Source organism: Hippopotamus amphibius, chromosome 5 (assembly GCF_030028045.1).
Source record: "Hippopotamus amphibius kiboko isolate mHipAmp2 chromosome 5, mHipAmp2.hap2, whole genome shotgun sequence".
In the NCBI taxonomy this organism is placed as follows: Eukaryota; Metazoa; Chordata; class Mammalia; order Artiodactyla; family Hippopotamidae; genus Hippopotamus; species Hippopotamus amphibius.
Window position 1 is genome coordinate 121,963,588 of NC_080190.1, and position 25,820 is coordinate 121,989,407.

At 40.6% G+C, this 25,820-nt stretch overlaps 1 protein-coding gene across 4 annotated transcripts in view; it reads left to right on the forward strand.

Annotated features, from left to right (window-relative positions):
• Positions 1 to 25,820, forward strand: part of ASPH (aspartate beta-hydroxylase) — a 202,329-nt gene that overhangs the window by 160,322 nt on the left and 16,187 nt on the right. For all 4 annotated transcript variants that reach the window (XM_057736092.1, XM_057736089.1, XM_057736090.1 and 1 more), the window contains one exon: positions 19,416 to 19,551. In XM_057736092.1, the coding sequence (XP_057592075.1) occupies positions 19,416 to 19,551 (136 nt within the window). The remainder of the gene's footprint in view (positions 1 to 19,415; positions 19,552 to 25,820) is intronic.

Here is a 25,820-nt window from a genome sequence, read left to right on the forward strand (position 1 = left end):
TCAGGGAGTTTTGTGTGTGTGCTGGGGAATTATATATATAAATATAATTTTTAGAAATAGAAACTGAAAGGAAATTTAATCTTTTAATTGAATTCTATGAAAATAATAACTGCATTACCTGTTAATATCGATAACTTTAAAAAATACACTTTCAGAGCAAAAAAATAAAGTGAGAAGATGAGAATTGTGTATTTTTACAAATCTCTTTGGTGTCTGGCCTAATGGAAGACAGGAGGGTTCTCACCACTATTTCACACGTACACCGACCAGAGCAGTGATGTCATATATCAAGTGGCCTCGGGGACACCCCACTGTGTGCTCGTGAGACAATGAGTATGAAAAGAGCAAATAAATCTTGTATTATTAAGAAAATAGTTTTGAACTCACAGACCCCCTCAGTGGGTCTAGGGAACTTCCTAGGTATTCCTGGACAACACTTTGAGAATCACTGATGATGTCTATTAAAAAAAATTATATGTAAATCGTTTTAGAAAATGTTGTGGCAGATATGTAGGATAGAGAAATGAAAGTAATTCTAACAACTTAGTGGCTTAGAAAAGAAACAAAATATTGGAGGCTTTTATATTGGTAGATTAAATCCAAACTATAAGAATGTCTACATTATGATTTTGGTACAGGCTGGTCAGAAGTTTAACTCATGCCTTGGAAAGCTCCTTCTTCTTAGAAAGATTAATAAAATGGGAGGTAAATTAACTCATAGTTTCAATCATTGTCTTCTATTCAAAATGTAACATTAAATATTACAAAATGTAAATATAATCGTGTATCTTAGGGGTTAGATGGGCTTCAGTGGTCTGGCCTGTGAATCTAACTGCCATATATACATTGTTCATATAAGAAAACATGTTCTGATTCTCAAACAATTGATTATACATATCCAATGTGTGTTTTTCAACACCACCAGGGAATTCTCCAATTCTCAATAGACACTGACTGGGTGTCCTACAAATTGAACTCAAGTCTGATACTATCTACCTGAAGATAGCATCAGAGCCCATATGTTAAGGGCTCAGTCCCAGAACACTGCCCCCACTTCAGCATATTCAGGTTGTCACCTGAGCTTCTGAGCAACTGACTGTAAAATCAGATGTTACCCTATGACCCTCTCCTGGAGTTTAATTTGTTAGAGTGGCTCACAGAACTCAGGACATTTACTTATGCTTGCAAGTTTGTTATAAAGGAAACAGATGAACAGCCAGATGAAGAGGTACAAAGGGTGAGGTCCAGAGGGGTCCTGGGTGTAGGAGTTTCTGTCCTCATAGAACTGGGATACACACCCTCCTGGCCTGTGGACACGCTCACCCACCCAGAAGCACATCAAGTCTTTATTGTTCAAGACTTTCTACAGAGCTTAATCTGCAGCACCCATGTCCCTTCCCAGTGGTGGATGGGGCTGGAGGTTCCATCCTTCTAATCACCTGGTCTTTCGGGTCACCAGCCCCAGCCTGAGGCTATCTGGGGCCCCCAGGCTAAGTCACCTCATAAGCATAAATTCAAGTGTGTTCAAAAGGGACTCCTTATGAATGACAAAAGTCACTGCAATTATTCAGGAAGTCTCATGGGTTTGGGGAAGTTTATGCCAGGAACTGGGAACAAAGACCAGGTATATGTCTTGTATTATCCGAAGCTCCCCCTGGGTTTTGACCACAGATCCCTTCTAACAAAAGGATCCTACCAGTTAACAGACATGGGCCCATTACTAGAGCACATTCGGTCATTAATAATGATGAGTCCAGTCCATTCTCACATATGAACGTCCTCCCAGGGCGAGGCCACTCGGGTTGGCCTCCGCTAAATCTCATAGGCTCCAGGAGTAGGAGTGGTCTTAGCAACATATGGCCTCGCTCTTTCAGACATATGGTATAATTAAGCTAAGAGACACTATCTTGCCCCAAGCCTCTTCAAGGTATTAATGTAGTATTGGATTTCCCTCATTACATACCCCATTAATTCAGCCTCTTATCTTCAGCTACTGTTTCTCCTTTTCTTCATTTATACCCAAACTTTCCCACCCTTGGAAAGGACATTAAGTTCGGCCTCGACTGCAGGCAGCAATACTAGTCTCAATTGCAGACAGCAGTACTGGTCTATATAACAGTGCTAGCAAATACCTCCTCTCAGTTCACGACCGTTCAGATGGGGCAGAACTCGTGGGCTGTTTGTCCCCCCAGGCGGTATAGCTACATTCACTCATCTAAGAGAGGCAAGAAGGGAAAAGCAAGAGTGAGAAAATATTGATAATTTTGGAATCTAGATAATGGATATATAAGAGGTTTCTTATGATGTTTTCTCTGCCTTTAGGTATATGTTTTACATTTTTCATAATTTTTTTTGTGAAAGAACATCTTGAACAAAATATATCTATAAGACCTATAAGACTTCACTGTTCAATGTGGTCTACTTGGGGAAAAGAAAAGTGTCAATGAGGTTTCAATATACTTACATTAAATTAGTCTTCCTAGACCATGTTTATTCTGTATTCTATTCTAAGTATATAAAAATTAATCATATTTCTTTACACTAGCAAAAAAAAAAAACCACTCTCAAAATGAAATTAAGAAAACAATTCCATTTGCAATAGTTTAAAAAAAGAATATAAGATACTGTGTTAATTTGCTACAGCTTCAGTAGCAAGGTATCACAAACTGATTAGCTTAAATTAAACCATAGAAATTTATCATTTCACAGTTCTGGAGTCTGGAATTCCAAGATCAAGGTGTCAATGGGTTGGTTCCTTCCTAGGGCTTTGAGAGAATCTGTTCCATCCCTCTGTCCTAGCTTCTGGTGGTTTTCTGGCAACCTTTGGAGTTCTGTGACCTATACATTTCTGCTATCTTCTTCACATGGCATTGTCCCTGTTTGTATGTCTGTCTCTGAATTTTCCCTTTTTATAAAGGACACCCTTGTAAAAGATGCTAGTCATATTGGCTCAGGGCCCACACTAATGTCTTCACTTTAACTTGATTACCTCTGTGAAAATCCTGTCTCCAAAGAGGATTACATCCTGAGGTACTGGAGTGGTAAGACTCAACAAGTAAATTCGGGGATCATCATCCAACACTTAAAAGATACTTAAGAATAAATCTCACACAGAAGTGCAAGACGTACACCAAAAACTGCAAAATCATATTGGAGGAAATTTAAAAACTTCTAAAGAAGCGGAAACACATTCCATGTTTATGGATCAGAAAACTTAATATTGTTACAATAGAAATATTCCCCAACTTGGTCGAAACTTTCAACACAACCTCTATCAAAATTCCATATGGTTCTTTTTTTTTTTTTAATAGAAATTGCAAACTGACCCCAGAACAGTAAAAACAATTTTAAAAAAGAGCAAATTTGGAGGGCTTACAGTAGGCAATTTCAAAACTTACTACATAGAAATTGCAGTAATCAAGATGGTGTGATACGTGCATAAGGACAGACATACAGATCAGTGGAATAGAATCGAGACTACAGAAACAAACCCTCATATTTATGATTAATTGATTTTTGACAGAGGTGCCAAGACAATGCAATGGGCCAAGAACTGTCTTTTTCACAGATGGCCCTGGGACAATTGGATATCCAAATGCAAAAAAATAAAGCTACCTCTTATTATACATAAAAGGAAACTCAAAATGGATATAGACCTACGTGTAAGAGATAAAAGTATAAAACTTACAGAAGAAAACATACAAGTGTTCATAACATTGAGTTAGGCAATGGTTTTCCCAGGTATAACACTGAAAGTACAAGTGACAAAAGACGAAATAGATGAATTAGATTTCCTGGAAACGTAAACTTTTGTGCTTCAAAAGACATGATGCATTGAGTGAAAGTAAAATCCACAGGCTGCGTGCAAAGAGTTGCCAGTCATGTATCTAACATATGTGTGTCTATGTACATCTACATGACACAGGAAGAACTCTGATAGCTCAGTACAAAGACAGATAACCCAGTGAAAAAATGGGGAGAGATTTGAACAGACACTTATCCAAAGAAGATAATGAATGGCCGGGAAGCATATGAAAAGGTGATGGATGGCATTTGCCATTAGGGAAATCCAAATCAAAACCACAGTGTGGTACCATACCTCCCACCCCCCCACTAGGATGGCTGCAACAAAAAAAAGGAACATTAACAAGTGATGGCCAGTATGTGGAGAGACTGGAACCCTGGAACATTGCTGGTGGGGATGCAGAGGGGTGCGGCCACTTCAGAGAACAGTTTGGCAGTTCCTCAAAATGTGAAACACAGAGTTAAGGGCCAGCAGTTCTGCTCCTAGATATATACCTAAGAGAAATGCCAATATATGTTCATACAAAAATGTGTCCCTGAATGTTCATAGCAGCATTATTCGTAATAGAAGAAAAGTGCAAATAACCCAGAGGTCCATCTAAATGAAGAACGAAGGAATAAACAAAATGCGATACACTACACAACGGCAGTAAAAAAGGAAGAAGTACCAAGATCCGTGTTAGAACACGGATGAACCGTGTGTTACATGATTCTGTCTGTATGAACTGTCCAGATAGGAAGCCAACAGAGAGGGGGAGAAGACTGGTGAGAGCCGGGGACTGAGGAGAGGGCCTGAGGGTGAGCCGCTGCTCATGTGTAAGGAGTTATTTTTTGGTGTGATGAAAATATCCTAAAATTGGATAGTGTTGATGGTTCACAACTCTGTGAATATACTAAAAACCACTGATTTGTAAAAAGTTAATCAAGTGGATTTTATGGTATGTGAGTTATGTCTCAATAAATCTGTTAAGAAATGGGAAACTGTGATATATACATTGTAGTTCAAGTATGTTAAAAAATAAACAGGATTCTGGGGGTTGATGAAGAACAGCTAACCTAACCATCAGTGAGGCAATACAGTGGAGCACGTTAGAGTAGTCCCTCCGTAGCCGTATTGCCTGGTTTTGTTGGTTTGTTTGTTTCGTTTTGTTTTTCACTACAGTATAATTGATTTACAATATTATGTTAGTTTCAGGTATAAAACATAGTGATTCAGTATTTTTATGGTTTGTATGCCATTAAAAGTTATTACAATACAAGATAATGGCTATAATTCCCTGTGTTATATCCTTGTTACTTATCTATTTTATACATAGTGGTTCGTATCTCTTAATCCCATACCCCATCTTGCCCCTCCTCCTTCCCTCTCCCCACTAGTCTGTTTTCTGTATCTGTGAGTCTGTTTCTGTTTTGTTATATTCATTTCTTTTACTTTTTATGTTCCACATGTAAGTGATAACAAAGTATCTTTCTCTGTCTGACTTGTTTCACTATGCATAATACTCTCTAGGTCCATCCATGTGCTGCAAATGGCAGAATTTCATTCTTTTTTATGGCTGAGTAATATTCCAGTCCATCTATGTATCTATCTATCTGTCTATCTATCTTACCACATCTTTTTTTTTTAATTTTTATTTATTTGTTTGGTTGCACCAGGTCTTAGTTGAAGCAGGCAGTCTCCCTAGTTGTGGCTCGCAGACTCCTTAGTTGTGGCATGTGAATTCTCAGTGGCAGCATGCATGTGGGAATTAGTTCCCTAGATGAGGGATCAAACCTGGGCCCCCTGCATTGGGAGCGCAGAGTCTTAACCACTGCGCAACCAGGGAAGTCCCTACCACATCCTCTTTATCCATCCGTCTGTGGATGGCAATACAGTGAAGCTGTTTAGAGCATTGGTTCCATGGCCACACTGCCTGGTTTTGAATTTTTGGTCCCATTCCTTACTAGCTCTGTGACAATGAGCAACACTTCTTCCTGCTTTTGTGTCATTATCTGCAAAGTACCTATGGAAATAGTAACTTGTTCCATGGCTGCTTATTTAATAAATAAGTAGAAAGGGCTCAATAAACATTAGTTTTTGTTATCATTTATCATTTTAATTTATGTATTACCTTGTTTTTATAGGAAAATATTTTCTAGTTTCTAAAAAATTAGGTGGAAAGCAAATTTTGAAATTTTATGTATTATTGAAATAGTAACAGCTATCATGTATTAAATGCCTATTTGTAATCAATGTGCTGAGCACTTTTGTGTGTAATATTTCTAATCTTTATAACACCTCTTCAGGATAGGTATTATTGTACCCACTTATATTTGAAATAAGGATGGATTAGAGAAACTAAGAAATTTGCCCAAGGTCCTGTATTGAATAGGTCAGGGCTGGGATTGGAACTGGGGTCTCCTTCTCCTCATGTACCAGCCCTAGCTGGTACCCCTCTATGCCCTCAAAGTTACTGAGGTCTGCTCTTGTGACTCATGCTATCTCCTTTTAGCCAATTAAGCCTTTATTTCAAAATTCTATATCTCTGGGCCTCTTGATTTCTGCCCTTCCTGTTTTAATCTCTGCTTCATCTAAGAAGGGAAAAAGCAAGTCCTGGGCATTCCTCACAGGGTCCCCAGCAGAATAGAATCTCAGGGTGTGTGACAGCTTGTGCTTTGTGATTGTAAAGTTAGTTTTACTTTACTAACTGCCTTGATTTGCAGAAATGTTCATATTGTAGATATTATGACTTAAAAAAGTAATTTTGGGTGACCACTAGCCAGTAATGACTGTGACCAGGCAGAACCTGTGTGAAGAAACCCAGGGCCCAGGACAGCCTAGTTGACACACACTTGCACATCAAGATTTTCTTCTGTTTTCAAATTGCAGATGTGACTATTATGGGTCATTGGTCGTGGGTCATCACCCAAGCATTCATATTGTGAGGTGGGAACCTTCTAGATGGGATATCTGCCATGTTTGGGCAAAATCCTTTTAGAATAATTACCCAGATTCTGGCCCTTACGTAATGACTCCAACTGCCACACATAGCACATTTTCATTTAAATTATTCTCATTGTATGTTCCACTGAGCTGCCGACTGCAATTTTCTTGAAGGCTCAGGACAACATTCAGTGAAACGTATCATCTGCGTTTTTCCGTTTCGTTGAATTTTCGTTGTTGCCCCTTATTGTGCAGCTTGCAATTTGGCAATTCTGTGCACCGGGGGTGTTAAGAGGCTCTGCAACTCCATGAAAAAAATTTAGAGAAAAATATCCCAGTGGAGTTTTCTCTTTTAGGTGTATGGTCATTAAAATTGAGTAATTTCTTTGCCCAAATAACAAATATGAAAGCCTTAAGTGCCTTGGGGGTATTTAACATAGAAATTGAAATAAAAATGCATTAACGTCTTTGCTAGGTTATAAATAGAAGAGTGAAAAGAAATCTCTTCCAGTGAGAGAAAAACCATAATACTGAAGAATTTTGCCTTTCTTTCTTTCTTTTTTTTTTTTTGAGATTAGCTTTTTAATCCAGATTATTCCGTGGCTAATTTAGATGTGAACATGCATGCATTGAAACCACTGTAGTAACATGGTGAACACAGTAGCAGCCAATAGCAACTGAAAATCATGGTTCAAAATAACCTTTTTTCTATATTTTTCCCCTGCTACCTGACTTTGCATTCGTCATTGGGAAAAAGGGAAACTATTGCATGCTTTTTCTGAGTTTTTCAAAGCACCTGCTCTGATATAAACATACAGGATCACAGATAAGTTTTCCTTCCTCATACTGTAGTTTTATTACAGTTGGAGGAGTGCACAGTAAAATGTGCCAGTGGTGAGACACAAGGCGTAAGAATGCATGATTGAATGATGCTCTCCCTGGCATTTTCCCTCAGACTGTGGCTTTTATTAATTAAGAAACCCATTGTCTATGAATAATGCCACCTGGACCAAAATAAGACTTATACAGCAGTACATTCGTGGTTCAATATTTGTATCTGTGTGATTAAATATTTGAATGTTTTCACTGAACTGCTTTTGAAATGAATTGGATTGAGACAGAAGCAAAAATGTCAGATGTTCAGTGGAATTAAGCTGTAAAGTAAGAGGATTATCAATTTTATAGAAAAATAAGTATCGTACTATAAAGAAGTGCTGAAAGCAGTTTCTTAAGATTAACATAATAGTTTAATCCCATTTTTCTAAATCAGACTTTAGACTTTTGGATTTTCACTAAAAATGACAACAAAAGGACAACAGGAGTCCAGAGAATTTACAGAATTTCATGGTTGTGTGATTTACAAGTGAACTCTAGAAGCAGGTTAGTTTCCTCTCTGCTCTGACTCCTTGGGAAAGTCATTTCAGCCATCTGAGCCTCAGTTTCTTTCTCTCCAAATGCAGAATAATTGCCTCAGTTCCTCCTCTCCTACAAGGCACAAAAACAGAACAAAACACAACAAAAACCCCCTGTTTGTGTTTAATGTGATGTTCCTGTGCGTGTTTAAATGTGAGCCCTTAATAAGAGCCGACACTCTGCTACGGTGACAGGAGGACATAAGATACCAGTTATGGCAACATATCAAAAAGATGACATATTTAAAGGTCATTTTCTTTCTCAAAGCAAAATCGATGCGTTTTCAGCATTTGTCAGTTTTAAAAAATGCCTAAAAATTGGCTTCATCTCTGATGCCCGTCGGGAGCTTGCAGTACAGTGTGTGACTTACAGTCCAGGGCACTACGTTGCAAGCTGCATCTGTAGATGGGTACGCCGTTTGCAGTTGCAAAATTTTTGATCAAGTAGTGGTACCCAAAGTGGGATCCGCTGCTCACTGCTCAAAGGCCATAAAGAGGCAGGGTTGGTGGAAAGGAACGTTTGCTTTATTTTGGATGCTGGTAACCGGGGAGGGGGTGGGGGTGGAGGTGGACTCCTGTGCGAACAAGTGGGCAAGAGCTTTTATAGGCGGAGGGAGGGGCTCCGTGCAGAACCAGCACAGGCAGCGCTGACAGTCATCTTGAAATTCGTCATTGGTGGTCGGACCAGCATCATCTTGATTGTTTTAAGTGCAGTTAATCTTCAGTTCCAGGGTCGGTTTGTTCCCATTTCCTTGAGGCCAGTTCTCGGAATTGTGGCAGCTTATGTCATGGTTACAGTCTGGTCATCACGTAGTTAACGTCTTCCTCCTGGTGGGGTTTCAGTATCTACAAGACAGCTCACAGGACGTGGCTCAGAATATTATCTATAGCCCTTGAGGAGGAACTAAAGGTCCTTGACTTTGCTTAATGACTAAACTATTATTACTTTTTCCTGTTTGACTGCTTTTCTTTGCTTCTGCATTTTCTCACTTCTCTGGTTAAACTTGTTCTTTGGCTAAAGATTTTCCACAGACAGAAGGCAGGCGGAGGACATGGGGGGCAAGGACCATAGGGTCCTGCTCTGTTTCCGTAGGTCATGATCTATATCTTAATATACATACACACTGAGTGACATGTTGAAGATGCTTGTGCATGTACACATTATAGATAATTCGCTTATCTGTTTCTCAAGTGGTTTATTTTGCATGTAAACAGAAAGTCTCTGTCAGACTTGCAGCCCCTTGAGATTAGGGACTTTGGGGTTTTTACTCCCTCAGGACCTAGCCCAGTGCAGTGTTCCCTGTGGGTAGAGCAGCGAAGGGACGACAGAACTTTATTTCCCCTTTTACCTTCCTCTGACTGAGAATGTTGGCTGGCGTCCCTGCCGGTCTGGGCTAGAGCACAGGAACGCGGTCTCCTTTGCTCTCTATGTTCTTGAAGCCCTCGGGCTGACTGCTTCTTCTGGCAACCTGGGCGATCTTCTTGCCTTTCTCCTAGGAGAAGAAAACCCCCTTTCTCCCACTCTTTAGAAAGAACAAAATTCAGCCCTACAAGACTCTTCTCTTGCCCTGTGCTAGGAACTTTGTGCTATCCTTTCTTTCCCTTCAGTAAGGATATGAAAGATTGAATATACAAAGGGTCGATGGCTGGACCATTTATACAAATAGAACCTTCACTCACAATCTGCAGCAACCTGCCAGGGAAACCAACCCCTTTTCTACAATAAATAACCCAGGAAGTCAGCCTACTGTAAATGAGACTGGGGGAGAAAGCAGATTGCTATCTCCAGTGGCAATCCAGGAAGCTAAACAATAACTTCTATAACATTCTGTCCCAAATGGCCAGAATTTGATTAATAACTGATGGCTTTCCTAATTTTTGTCCCCACTTCCAGCTTAGGACCAACCAGAGAAAGTCAAACATGATCCCCTAACCAATCACTAGAACACCCACTTCTAGTCATCCTGACTACAGCTTCCCCAGGCCAATAGCTTCCAACCAGGGCACTCCTGAAGCCTTCCCTTTTTTTACTAGAAAGTTTTCCCACGACTCTGCCAAAACACTGGTGATGGTGGCAGACTCCTTGCTACAGCAAGGTCTGAATAAGTAGCCTTTACTTTTCTCATTTGGTTGGTCCTTGTTTATTTCCACGAAAAGAAGTGTCAGATGTTTTGCTTTATTTTTATATTCAAACTTGAAAAACAAGAGGTCTGATTAAAATGCATCAGGACCAGCAAGAAATTGCTCCTTTAATGCTATTAATTTCCCCAGAGATTTTCTTAAAATCACTTTACTGTGAGAGCATTGCATGCGCTATGGTGTTTGCTCTGATTTCATAAGTTCAGCTCAGTACTCAGGGGGCTGCCGCTCTACGCTGGTAAGTTCTTTCTCAGGCATAGGACACTGCTACCCATGTCTTCCCATCACAGTGTGAAGTGTAGGCATGTTTAAGCTAAGATTTAAGTAAACTGACTTTATCTCAAAAAATCCGATCTACAATTCCTAAAATGATGAACTATAACAAGCATGTTCTTAGACAATTAGGTAAAAATGGTATACATTTTACTTAGGCACCACTGTTATCAATTCACTCTCACTCCAATTTAATGCATAAACTTGGCCTGGAATAGTCTTTGACCACGTGCCTTCTCTTAATTTGGAGTCAGAACCTTTCAATACATACCCATCTCTGGGACTTCTCAATAGCCAGGATCTATGATTTCACACAGTTACTTAGCTGATCTTGCTTATGTGAACCTGAGCTCTGCGAGCTCTCGTATTATGTTTTATCCACGTGTTAAAAAGCTTAACGCTTCCTGACATTTTCCATGACTTCCATGACTGTGTTTTATTTTGCTGCGGTAGATTTCCTTGATTCCTGATCCCCTCCCATCTGCTGTCTGCTTTCTTAGCTTGATCTAGTTCTAACCTGAATCTGCATTAGCGTTACGGGTTGATTGCGGCCCCCTCAAAAATTCCATACTGAGTTCCTAATCCCATTAGTACCTCTGCATATGCCTGTACTTGGAGATGGGGCCTTGAAAGAGGCTAAAGAAAGTGCATGGCCTCAAAAAATAGGGTTGTCTCTCCTGACATTTTATGGTGCCCTGTGAGAACACTGGCTTGACAATGCACCCGTCAGTGAGTCCTGTCAATCATGGGCCCGGCCCTTTCCCATAGAATTTCCAATCACTAACTCAGTTCTATAGGACTAGCATCCAAGGATCACCACACATTGGAGAGACCCCTCAGCATGAAAAGAAATAAAACAAAAACAGAAAGAATGCTGAGTTTTAGAGGAAACAGACATTTGGGGGAGCAAATGCCAACTTAATATCTCTAATATACTGGAAGCAATAAGAGAAGAGAGTGTAGCCATGGAAAAAGAATAGGATGCTATAAAAATGAACAACCAAAGACACAGGACCCTCAAAAATTAAAAAATGTGATTTGCAGAAGTAAGATTTATAGGACTCTTGGAAGCTATTAAATCTCCCAGAAGGAAAAACAAAAAAGATAAAAATGGAAATAAAAAAGTTATGAAAATTACAGGCTCAATTTAACACGTCTAATGTACAAACAAAAAAATTCCAGAAAGAATAAGAAAAAAGATGGAGAAGAAATTATTAAGTAAATAATACTATATAGTCTAGAATTGAAACATGTGAGTTTCTATATTGAGGGGACCACTAAGTGTTCAACACTTACACTAATGCACATTTCCATAAAATTTCAGGAAACCAGAAATAAAGAGATCTTAAAATTCTCATCATTACCATCATAGCTCTAGCTATACTTGACACAGTTACTTTTAGCACATTTAATCTTCTTAGAGACTCTTGAGGGAAGTAGCAGTATTTTCTCCTCTTTATAAATGAGGAATCTAAGGTACAGGGTGGTTAAGTACCTTGCCCAATAGCACACAGCTAATAAGTGGCAGAGTCAGATTTTCGAACCAGGCAGCCTGGCTCCATGTTTTACACCCCTAACCCCTACACTGTCTTGACTTTTTATAAAGCTTCTGAAGGGGAAAAGAAAAAAAAGAAATCCGAAAGGCATCAGATTTCCCAACAGCAGCACTAAATGTTATAATGCAATGGATCAATGCTTTCAAAAGTCTATGTAGAAATTATTTACTACCCAGAATTCTGTACATAGTCAAGCCTTTGATCAAGTGTAAGAATAGCTTCAGATAAGTCAGAAAAAGACCGGCACCATGTGATATCACTTATATGTGGAATCTAAAAAAACCACACAAATGAACATATCTACAAAACAGAAACAGACTCACAGATACAGCAAACAGACTTGTGCTTGCCGAGCAGGAGAGGGTAAAGGGGAGGGATGGACTGGGAGTTTGGGATTAGCAGATGCAAACTATTATATATAGGATGGATACACAACAAGGTCCAACTGTAGAGCACAGGGAACTGTATTCCATATCTTGTGAGAAACCATAAAGGAAAAGAATATGAAAAAGAATATAGGTATAGGTATAGATATAGATATAGGTATATGTATAACCGAATCACTTTGCTGTACAGAAGAAATTAACACAACGTTGTCAATAAATTTTTTTTAAAAGAATAGTTTCAGATATTTTTAGAAATTCAGTTTTACCTGTGGTGTGTCCTTTCTCGGGAACACAGATAATCTTCTATCCGGATTAGAATCCAGTAAGTAGGGAGCCTCATACTAGCCAGAGGTCAAGAGAAGTTCCCTGATGCCAGTTGTCCAGCAAGCCCAGACCCCAACCAGTTCAGAGCAGAGCACAGCAGATGGCTACTGGAGTGTTATCTGGAGAGAAAGAGAGAAATAAAGCAATAGCTTATAGGGTGTTTTTGGCAAAGGGTGGAATAGTATCGAGAGATTTTACAGCACTCTTTCAGAGCTATAAAGAAGAAACAGTGATAAGGGCATTAAAAAATTCAGCCAAAGAAAAGGAGGCATAATTTATAAATGCTGCATGTGAAATGAAATGTAATTGTGACCACTCGATAAAACCCAAATGTGAGTTTACCAAGATGTATGAAAGGTTTGTAAAATGAGCTGAATTGCTAGATGGAGAAGAGTGAAGACCTCAATTTGTTAACCTGTTCCCTTCCCTGGTAGAAAATGAGGGATAAAAGTCTAGAATTAATAAATCGAGATAGCAATATAAACATATTATTTAGATGTAAGCAGGTAAGTATGAGAAAAAATATTGAAAGGAATTAGCTGGGGGGTGGACTCAGGACTGGGAAAAACCTGAATAAGAGAATGCTGCTTTCATTATAAGACTTGTAGGGGCATTTGACTTTTCAAAAAAAGTGTATGTCTGAATTGAATGAATATAGTAAGGAAAATAGTCGAGAATTAGTTTGGCTTTAGTTTGCTCCTCTAAAGGCTTTCTGCAAGAAATCAGTTTTAGGAGAAGCCTTTAAAAATAGGACTTAATCTAATTTGATGCTGAAGAGAGAAGTGTGGCATCCAAGCAGGGGAACAGGATATCTGGTAGAGGAGGAAATGTCCCTGCACTGGAGGGAGGGTGTAGGTGCAGGAGAGCTGGCGCACAGTGTGAGATTAATGAGGCTTGAAACTGGGAAGTCCATTTATAGATGGCTGGAGGCCCAAATATAGCAGAGGTTTAACTGAAAGGCGAGTGCTGATGACGGGTTTATGAGGCCATGAGGCGCTGTGAAAACAAGCACATCTCTGTTTTCTAAAGTCTGTATAGCCAGAGGAAGAAATGTGAATCAGAAGCTCTTGTCTTCTGGGCAACCAACTCAAATACCAACCCTGTGAGTTTCTCTTTTTAGTTTTATGAAATGAATGAATTTAGGGTCAAGGAAGCAATATGTCAGATGAAACCTTTAAAAATGTAGTCATGGCCTGCTCTGTGTGAACCTTCAAGTTCCTGTTGGAATTTCCTAAAAAATGGAATTATTTGCCAATTCAGACAACTAGTAACATTACTGTAGAGAAAATACATTTCTTCTCTTCTCCTTCTCCTCCTCCTCCTCTCACGACCCGCTGCCCGCACACGACCCCCCTCCCCGCCGCCACCCGCCCCCGCCCCCGCCAGTGCGTACACACACGTCATTAGGTTTGGTCTTTAATCCCCTGTAACGACGTCAGATTTTTACAGTGTGATTCCTTGGTTTGTGCTTGAAAATGCCATGCCCAGGTCCCATTTCAGATTCCTCCACGATGCCCATAAAAGAGACAACCATGTCTTTCCAAAGCTGAAAAACACCGCCAAGCGCAGGCCTTACTTTGGTTGGAAAAAATGTTTCTGTTGAACATGTAGGGGATTGGCATGGTTGTGACCTTGTGTTTTTCATCACGTCACCAGATGGAGCTGGTGTGATCCAGTTAGTCCAGTTTTCCCCTGTTGTCAGAGTGTGCGCCCCCTTTAAGACATGCAGCACCCAGCCGGGGGCACCTTGTTCCACCCATCCATGCCCAGTGTGCCCCACAGATCACAGGAGATGGGGACCCACGGCCCCTCTGCTGCCCCAGAGGGGAGCAGGGCCCCGAGCCCCCCGCAGCCTGACACTCTCCTCCCACAGGTGCCCCGGGGCTCATCAGGAGGCACTGCAGAGCTGGTTCCTGGCACTAGATTGTGAGACCTTAGGCTCAGTCACCGCCCCAAGTCCCCTGTCATCCCTCAAGTTGAAAGTCTCCACGACACTCACCGCACAGTTGTCAGCTTCTACCACAGAGTATTGAACTTTAAGGAGAAAATGCTGAGTGGCTGTTTCATGATGAAAATAAACTCAAGTCCGAGCAGTGTTTGCTCAGCATCGAGCAGACTGAGCAGGTCGGTGACGCTGCCACAGGAGTGTTTCCAGTTGCGGACCTGGTGACCCTTCTGCAATTGTTACCTCCTTTTGGCCATGAGTCTGTCATCCAGCACCTCTGTACCATGTATAACAAGGGCAAACAAGAAAATTGTTTTTTTTTTTTAATTTTTAAAATTTATTTATTTTTAAGCTCTTTACTGGAGTATAATTGCTTTACACTGTTGTGCCAGTTTCTGCTGTACAACAAAGTGAATCAGCTGTATTTATACATATATCCCCATATCCCCTCACTCCCGCAGTTCCTTCCTATCCTCCCTATCCCACCCCTCTAGGTCATCACCCGTCATTGAGTTGATCACCCTATGTTATGCAGCAGCTTCCCACTAGCCATCTATTTTACATTGGGTAGTGGATATATGTCAATGCTACTCTTTCACTTCGTCCCAGCTTCCCCTTCGCCCCCCACCCCCCACCCCATGTCCTCAAGTCCATTCTCTACATCTGCATCTTTATTCTTGCCCTGCCACTGGGTTCATCAGTACCATTTTTTTTTATTCTATATATATGAGTTAGCATACTGTATTTGTTTTTCTCTTTCTGGCTTACTTTTCTCTGTATGACAGACTCTAGGTCCATTCACCTCACTACAAATAACTCAATTTCACTCCTTTTTGTGGCTGAGTCATATTCCATTGTATGTATGTGCCACAAGTCATCACTGCTCCTGGAAAAGTCTCTTGCTGCAACACTTCCCGGGAGGGACCCTGGGGAGAGGGGGCGGGAGGGGGCAGGAACGATATTTCACATGTAAAAGACAGCCTGCTCTTAAGGAAAATTTAAACATTTTATTTAGTGATGCAATCACTTTAGCATCTTCCCTAGGGCTTTGTGCCCTATTTTAGGAACAAAAGATCAGCTCTCTCCAAAGATGCCCCTAAAATCAGCTTTCGAAAGAAATGAAAGATGCTTCTAAAATACCAGGAGAACAGAGGGGAAGAGCCTGCCTATGAGGCACCGATAACCTCACTTGAAAAGTAATTCCATGTGTTAGGTAATTCTCCCCTGTCTGTGTGGCAGTTTAGCAAGAATTGAACAGATTTATCTAACAACTTGAACAAGTTACAATAGCTGCCCGGAGTGTTGGTGATTTAGGTACATTTGAGAAGGTGTATCTGGGGTGCATTCTTTTTCCGTTCCTTGATCTTGGGATTCTTGAGAAAACCGTGGTCTTCTCTCACTCTGGGGACCTGCCTAAGTGAGGGCTTTTGAGTATCTCTTAACTGCAGTTCAGTCTTTCACTTGCTATTTATGAATTACCTTCTTGGGATGAAATAATGTTGAAATTGTTACCAAACCAGGTTCATTTGCCTGGTGCACAGCAGCAAAGAAATGGTTTATTCACAAGGTGGCCAGGGGAGGAAACGGGAGAACCAGTCTCAGATCTGCCTCCCGGAAGGCCAGGGGCTTGAGATACTTATGGCATAAAGAAGTAGGGTAGTCTTAGGGGTGGGGAAAGGTGATTGGACGTAGGGGAAAGGTGAGGTAATCAGTGGTCTGCCCAAGGAGTTTCTGAGTTACATGCTTCTTCATGGAATGTATATTTAAAAATGGAGGGACCTCCCTGGCAGTCCAGTGGTTAAGACTCCATGCTCCCAATGCAGGGGGCACAGGTTTGATCCCTGTTTGGGGAACAAAGATCCTGCATGCTGCACGGCACGGCCTAAAAAAAATAATAAAAATAAATAAATAAAATAAAAATGGAGACACTTAGCATGATCTGAGTGCAGGTTTTGGTCCTTGACACCAAACGGTCATTCATCACACACCTATACAGGCCCAGCTTTAGGGTCAGTGTTCCCAACCAGCCTTAGCCAGCTGGAGCTTGAACTAGACACAGCTGACTCCAAGATCCTGGAAAACAACTCAGGCAAACATCTTATTGTTTAGCCTACGTGAAGCTTGGAGGTATGCAATTTGCAAGAAAACAATTAAGGCGAGCTTGCGCAGTGAAGTCGGACTGCTAGCAGGTATATAGCAAACTATAAGAAAAGCTCAAGAATTTCTGTCAGTCACCAGTTTCTGTTAACCCTATGGGGCACAATTTCAGAATGGGGCACGGTTTTAAGATTGTTTGTGGACAGATGATCCACACCAGCGTAGATCAGGAGAAGAGCAACTCTAGATTTTGACCCAAATCAGTGGGTGGGTTTCATAGAAATATAAAATCAATGGTGCAGCTACTGTGGAAAACAACATAGAGGTCCTCAAAAATTAAAAAATAGAACTACCAAATGACCCAGCAACCCCATTACTGAGTCTATATGCAAAGAAATGCAAATATGATTCAAAATAAAATATTGAAGAGATACCTGCACTTTTGTGTTCCTTGCACCCTTATTCACAATAACCAAGATGTGGAAACAATCTAAGTGTCCACCAGTGCATGAGTGGATAAAGAATGTAAGACATGCACATGCACACGCACAATGGAACATGACTCAGCCATGAGGAAAGAGATCTTGCCATTTGTGACTTGGATGGACCTTGAGGGTGTTATGCCAAGTGAGATAAGCCAGACAAGACAAACACTGTATGGTATTACGTACAATGTGGGATCTAAATTAAAAACAAAACAAAACAAAAGTGAAACTCATAGAAACAGAGAGTAGAAAAGTGGTTGTCAGGGGCTAGGGGTGAAGGAAGTAGGGAGAGGTTTGGGTAAAGGGTACAAACTTCCAGCTATAGGATGGATAAGGTCCAAGGATCTGATGTATAATATTGTGACTATTGTCGATAACACTGTATTGTATAATTGAAATTTGCTAAGAGAGTAGAACTAAAATGTTCTCACTCCTGAAAATCAAATAAATAAATGTGAGGTGATACATGTGTTAATTAATCAGGCGGGGGGTTCCTTTCATAACACATATGTATATCAAATTACCATGGTCTACATTTTAAATATCTTACAATTTTATATGTTAATTGAGCCTCAAAGCTGAAGTTTTTTTTTGGGGGGGGGGGAAGCTGAAGTATTTTTAAAAAAGAAATAAGCCAATAGACTCAAAGAAATGAGGGGAAAGAAGTTTAAAATCAATAACTAACCTTAAAATCTACCTTTTGCCCTAGAATATTTTAATGTACCTAATGTGGTCACACACTGTAACAGGTGAAGTTGTCACTGTGTCTCCACACAAATCTCTAAGGGTATCTATCTTTTGTGGAGTCCTCTGCTCCTGTGGTCTTCCTGGCTCCTTGGTTTTCCTATGTTGAATCATGAATTTGTAAAGCACGAGTTGGTGAAAAACACTTTACACATTATCACATGCCTTGCTCGACTTAGTAATTGGTCATCCAGTCTTCCTTTGAATAATTCAAAAGATAGAGACCCCTGTTTTACAAGGCAGCTCAGACCATTTTCAGAGTTCGCTAGTTGTTGCTTCCGCTTTTTGTGTCAAAATCTTTCTGTGTGTTTGCAACTCATTAGTCTTACTTCCTTGCTCTTGAGCCCTGATTCTCGTTGAAATCAGCTATTGTGTTCCTCTCTGTCCAGGTACCTGTAGACTCCAGGACCCCATCCACTTCCCATTTGATGTAGAAATGTTTGAAGTTATTAACGTTTCGTAATCCCGGTTTATCGTCTAACATAGCCTCCTTCATGCAGTTTTTATCCTGTGCTCCGGACAGTAGTTCCTCCCAGGCGGCCACTCCGGGTGCCTGCCCTGGCCTCTGTCCCCCACGGCCCCCGTGCCGTTGTCACCCTCCCTGGTCATCAGCGTCACCGTGCAGTGAGGATTCCCGGGAGAGCCTGTGCCTCTCCTGCCATGGGATTTCCCTGCCCCGGCCGGCCAGGCACATTCTGACATAGCCTAAGGCACCCTCAGAGTGAGACGTCAAAGATGTGTTTTTGTTTGCCTGAGTTCTAAACACGAGGACATTTATTTGCCTTGTTTTGCTACTAATTTTATAATACATCACATGCTCCAATGGACATTTTTCCGATGTTCTTGAACGTTTAATTAATATTTACCACGTTGAATGGCATCTTTATGAGGACCTCTGTTGGGAGGTGGAATTAAGTCTGTGATTTGTATTCCAGTCTGGATGCTGGAGTGTCACATGGCGTGTACAGCAGGGTCCTCATGTGATGTGATCAACAAGATCAGTTCTCTTGGTAGGTTATGGTCTGTGAAAAAACAACCCTTAAGCAAACCTAAAAACAAGTTATAGACGGAATTATTCTCTGAGGTTCCTAGGAATTATTGAAGTGTTTATGCTGCGAAGGCATTTGGTTCTGAAAAATAATATTAGGTGGGTTTTTTTTTACACCACTTGACAAGAGGTCCTAGAGGAAATTGAAGTAAGTAATCTAGATGAGAGGGAAATTTTCATTACTTATTAATCAGACAAACAAACAAAAAGCTGAATGTCACTATAAGGTATTTTACCGGGAATATTTTCAGTCCAGTAAAACCAGAATCTTCCCTCTAGTCCTTAGAAAGAAACTGGAAGTTAATCCGAGATGAAGGCCTTGCAGTAATGGATAAAACCCAGGGCTTCTTCCTGCCTGAAGATGAGAACCTGAGGGAAAAGGGTGACTGGAGCCAGTTTACACTGTGGCAACAAGGTGAGCACCCGACTTCCAGATCATTCTCTGCAGCCTGATGGGAAGGGAGCACTGCTGGTGATACTTCCCAGAGCCAGGGTTCCCTGACTTGAAACTGCCTGGGAAACCCAGATTATCAAAATCTAGGCGTTGCTTCTTGAAACTGTGTATAAACACTCATTTGTGTGTGTGTGTGTGTGCGTGCATGTAAATACATGGTTGTGTATATGCACGTGTGTATTTGGATAAATATATATATAAATTGTATTTTGATTTCCCTGGTATTTCCTGTTAAATGTTATGTCACAAAGAGTAACCCTAGTGTACAGACATAACTGAAGAGCCCACCATGTGCTCATTGATGCTTTAGAAAGAAGCTTCTCTGAGCCTCCTATGCTCTGTGGAGATGAAGTTGCATGCCAAAATGATGCCACCACCGTGACAGCTGTTAGGGATGATGACACACCAGAGTGACAACTCAATAATAACTAGTGTCTGAGCTCATCAAGAATAGGAAGGGGTTCATAGTCAACTCAACATTCCTTGAACTTAACCCAGGCCCAGGCACACAGACAGGGCCCCAATCTGTGTGTGTCCAATGAGTTCATACATCAATCTGTCCTCAGAATAGGAGCGCTGAATTTTATCTTTAAAGATCTCTCCAACTCATTTCTGGAAAATTCATGTTAACCTGGGTTAATGGTAGCTGTATAAAAGTAAATCCATTTTGAAGATTAAACAGCACGTGTCGCACATCTTTAGCTGCAGAAAACAAATTGAGAGGGTGATAGGCAGCCTGTTTCCATTATGGGACAATAAGCACCATCGTTTATGTCAGTACACTTTCCGAATACTAAGATTTACATGTCAGAGAAAGAAGAACGACTTAGTAATATTTTCAGGGAAATGTCCAACAGAAGAGAGATCACATGATTTCAAGTGACTCTGTCAACTTTTTGCCCACAAGAGTTTTTTTAAATAGAGCTATATAATCAGGTCAGTATGTGAACAACATGCTAATTTTGTCAATTGGCATCTCACTAAACGAGTCGATTCTGTTGGCCCTAAGCATTCACCAGCTCATCTGATGCCTCCATTCCATTAACATCCTCATGCTTCGTGGAAGCTGCTGGGCTTCCTAGAATAAGGCTTCAGAAGAGTACGCATCCTGGCAGTAATTTCCAGAAACCATAGTCTCTGCTAAAAACACATGCTTTGATAAGGTTGCAATATGCAAAGCGTTATAGGGCATATAAGAGCATTAAACAAGAAAGGAAATAAAGGATGGAGACAATTTCGTTGGAGGCAACATGTTGACTTGTAAGCCTTTTGTGTCCTTTAAAAATTTCTTAAGCTGTAGCCAAATAACACATAACTTAAAATTTACCACCTCAACTGTTTTTAAGTGTACATTCAGTAGGGTCTAGTATATTCATATTTTCAATCTCCAGAACTGTTTCATCTTGCAAAACTCAAACTCCTTACCCATTAGCAACACTCCCCAATGCCCCTCCCCAAGCTCTTGGCAACCACCATTGCACTTTCTGTTTCTGTGAATTTACTACTTTATTTTGTTACTTATTGGCTGTGTTGGGTCTTTGTTGCTGCTCACAGGCTTTCTCTAGTTGCCGTGTCCAGGGGCTACTCTTCATTCCAGGCTCAGTAGTTGTGGCGCACGGGCTTAGTTGCACCTCGGCATGTGGGATCTTCCCAGACCAGGGATCGAACCTGTGTCCCCTGAATTGGCAGGCAGATTCTTAACCACTGGGCCATCACTACTTTAGACACCTCATATAGGTGGAATCATACAATATTTGTTAACATAAGTTTTCGTACATTTTGATCATACCTGATTTTCCATGAATTAGAGTAATTTCTTAAAATACTTTTTACTTCCTTGATCTTTGTTAAATCCTTCTTCCCATTGAATGGAATTTGCACTTTTTTTTTCTCTCTCTTTCTTAAGTTTGACAGAGTGATCTATTATGTTCTTTAAAAACCTCAAATTACATCTCACTTTATTTTGATTGTTTTCTAATTCCTGCCTTTATATTTTTCTTCCTCCTCTTGTTCTTTTTGCTGTTTATTTTGTGTTTTTTTAAAACTTTTCAATCAGGACTTCTTAGTAAATATATTTACATTCTTCTTCATTAATAAAAGCATTTAAGGCTACGGACTGATCTCTGGGTACAGCTTCGGATACTTTCCTTAAACTATAAGGTGTATTTTCACTTGTATTATTCCCAAAAAAAGACTCAATTTTTATCTCGCTTTCCATTTTGATTCAAAATAACTTAAAAGTGTGTGTATGTGTTTGTATTTTATAGGTGTGTTTTCCAATCAGTTGCAGTCAATTAAATAAAAATTAATTTCTAGTTTTATTTTATAGGCATAAAATAATACATCTCCCATAGTTTCTTTTTTAGGAAGTTTTATTAAGGTTCTTTGTGGTCTTTTGTTTGTGGTTCCAGGAATCCAGTAACTATTTTCTGGAAGCAAATTCACAGTTAAAAGAATTTTGCAAGGAGCTAGTACCGTAGCTTGCACAGAGGCAGGGTGGTACCCCTTCAGGCAGATGGCCTGGAGAGAGAGAGGAGGGAATCATGCAGCAGGAGGGGTCGGGAAGATGGGGGGAGGGAGGGAGTGGGGCCATTTCTTAGCCACACAGAGAGCTCTAGTCCAGACAAGAGGCCCACGAGGATCTGACTTAGTGAAGGCTTAGAGGTTGTCAAGCCTGGTTAGAAAAGGATGCTGCTGGATGCTTGAAGGCTTTGAAGCTGGCTGCAAGCTTCATTTCTATCCGTATGTAAGTGGGAATCATGGAAGGTCTCTAAGTAGCCCAATCAGTTCTGAAGTATATTTATTCTTTTCAATGATCAACTTTTTTGAGTTGGAGAAAAGAGACCAAATCAACAAATATACATAACTAACTTTTCCCCACAGATGCTTTCAAGTTGCTATGTGAACATCTGTTTTGCTCATTTATTGTTACAACAATGAACCCTAAAACATACAGTTAGCAAACACTTCCAGAGCCCATGGGTGCTAACCCATCCCAGTAGCCTTTCTGGATGAGCTCAAGCTGAACCTCTGAATCCTTCTCAACACAGTGTTCTGGGTAGCCACTGTCAACTGATCAGAGTTTTCATGCAAGATGAACCTATTGTCATCCCAGCAATAAAGCCTTGAAACTCTGGAGAGACACAACCCAGGACCTTTAAAAATCTCAATTCCATGAATATCCCTCATGAAGTGTATTCCTCGTATGGAAATGAAATATTCAGTTGATTCTTTCAGGTTTGCTTTGGCAGTTAGATCTCTTTCTTTGGGGCTATTTTCCCCAAAGAAACAAAGTGTATCCCTTCTCCAAAGTTACCTTAAACTGTGTGAGAAGTAATACAATGAAACGAAAACCACACTGAATTCAGCTGCTGGGCAGTTCTCTCCTCCGCTGAATGGTTTGTTCTTCACAGTTATGTTCAAATCCAAGATGCAACAAAATGCAAATCATGCTTTAAAGCATAGACTTTGGAGACCAAGGATCCCAAGTTGGGGTCCTGGCTGCACCACTTGGTGGCGTGTGACGTAGGCTTGTTCCTGAATCTCCGAGCCTCAGATTCCTCAGCTGAAAAATTATGATGAGAATAGTGCCTCAGGTATGGGACTGTTACTAGGCTCAGTGAGCAAAAGTCTGACATACAGATAAACGATAGCAATACTAGTTTCCGATTACATAATAATCACACATTATATAACAGTAATGGAGGTGGTCTTAGGTCATTGTTAAGAACATGAACTCTGAATCCAGTTAGGCTGGAATTCCTGCTCTGACACTTACCATGTGACCTCTCTGTGCCTCGGTTCCTCTTCTATAAAATACGACTCTAATAGCCTCTCTCTCCCAGGTGTTGTGGGCATCAGGTGAGTGGTCCCTGGCCCATGCTGAGTGCCATGGAACTGTGGTTACGTTCCTAAACCCTCCTGATCACATGTGAATAGTTAAAACAACCAACGCAGTCCACGAATGACAAGCATCTACTACACAGCTTCTCCCCCTGCAGAAAATCTGTGTTTACAGACTAGTAAAGATTTGTGTGTCTAAGTGGCTAGAGATGCTCTGTAATCCAGTCCTGACCAAGCAGCAATCCTAGTGACCCAATCCATTAGATTCTCCATTTATTACCTATCATGCAGGTAAGATACACCTATTCTCCAAGTGGCACATGCGCAGCCCTCACCGCTGCTGGGAAGTCCAGACACCTCTGGCTGCTCTTCAAGGCACCAGGCTTCATTTAGCTGCTGCCTGAACAGCACAGAACCCAGAACTGGGACCCCTGCCAAGTCATCCCCAGATCCTGCGTTTAGGGCGGCATGGGAAGCTAGGGCTTAAACATTCTTTATGATGGCTTATACAGGAATCTATTTGTTCAAACTGACATTATCATTAAACTCATTTGGGGTATTCAATTAATAACTAAAAACAGAAACTAATATTGTACTCAAGAGGCAGAAAGATTACTTAGGAAAAACTAATATACTGTATGGGACTCTCTGCGCTTCTTGGACTTGATTAATTATTTCCTTTTCCATATTGGGGAAGTCTTCTACTATAACCTCTTCAAATATTTTCCCAGACCTTTTCTTTTTTTCTTCTTCTTCTGGGATGCCTATCATTCGAATGTTGGTGTGCTTAATGTTGTCACCAAGGCCTCTGAGACTGTCTTCCATTCTTCTTTTTCTCTTTTCTTTTTCCTGCTCTGTGGCAGTTATTTCCCCCATTCTATCTTCCAGGTCACTTACTTGCTCCTCCGCCTCAGTTATTCTGCTGTTTCCACCATCTAGAGTATTTTTGATTTCAGTTATTTTGTTGTCCATTACTGTTTGCTCTTTAGTTCCTCTGAGTCCTTATGAACTGTTTCTTGTGTTTTCTGTATTTTGTTATTGAGATTTTGGATTATCTTTACTATCATTACTCTGAATTCTTTTTCAGGCAGTTTTCCTATTTCCTCTTCATTTATTTGGTTTTGTGGGGTTTTTTCTTGCTCCTTTGCCTGCAAGGTGTTTCTTTGTTTTCTCATTTTGTCTATTTTATAGGATTTGCTGTCTCCTTTCCCTATGCTGCCTGATAGTAATTCCTCTTGTTTCTGCCCTCTGCCCCCTGTGGTGGGGTTTGTCCAGTGTCTTGAGTAGGCTTCCTGGTGGGAGGGACTGGTGTCTGCTTTCCAGTGTGTGGCTCTGTGTCTTTTCTCTCTGATGAGCAGGGCCGTGTCAGGTGGTGTGTTTTAGGGTCTCTGTGAGGTTAATATGGCTTTCGGTAGTCTGTGTGCTGATGGGTGGGTTTGTGTTCCTGTCTTGTTTGTAGTTTGGTGTGAGTTGTCCAGCTCTGGCAGTTGCAGACAGTCAGATGAAGCCGGGTCTTAGACTTTGATACAGGGCTCTGTGAGAATTCTCTGCAGTTCATCTTCCCTGTGGCTGAAGACTCCCTAGCAGTCTAGCATCCTGGATTCGGTGCTCCCTCCCCAGAGCCTCCTTCTTGACTTCTGATGGAGTAGTCCAGACTTCAGAGGTTGCTTGTCCCAGCAATAAAGGGGATTAAAAAAGACTGTCCAAGCCCCAGACTCATGGCAGAGTGTTGAGTCAAACAAATACTACATCAAGGAAACACATATATGCACAAGACACACAAATACCGAATCCAGTAGAACATAAGGCACTAGAAAGACCTGACAGAAGAACCCCAGTATGCCATCAGACAATCAAAGAGAAAACCAGCAAAAATTCAAAACCAAACAAACAAACAAACAAACAAAAAAACCACACACACACAAACACAAATCCAGGGAAATTTTGAAAGCTAGGATCAAATATAATAAAGAGCAAGAGTACCACCAGACAGACTGAAGATTCCTAAAACAAAATCAGACAATTATAATCAGAACTAAGATAAAGACCAAATCTAATAATAAAAACCAAAGGAGTGTGTCATCTGGAGAATAAAGCAAGGAAACAGAGCAGACTGATAATATTGATTATAAGTATATTAAGATAAAATAAACTAAAACAGGATAGAAGACAGGGCAACAGAAGAGTGTAGTGTGATTGGGGAAAAACTAATATAGATGTAGAAGTTGTTTTCTAAAATGCTGAGGTCTGTTTGATTGAGGAGAATGCCTTTAAGATGAATTCCTTGTATTTTACGCTCCGTATTTGATTGTCTTAGGACACAACTAACATTAATTAAATAAATTAAACTCAATTTTAGATGTGTAGGTCCCTTGTAGGAGTCCTGA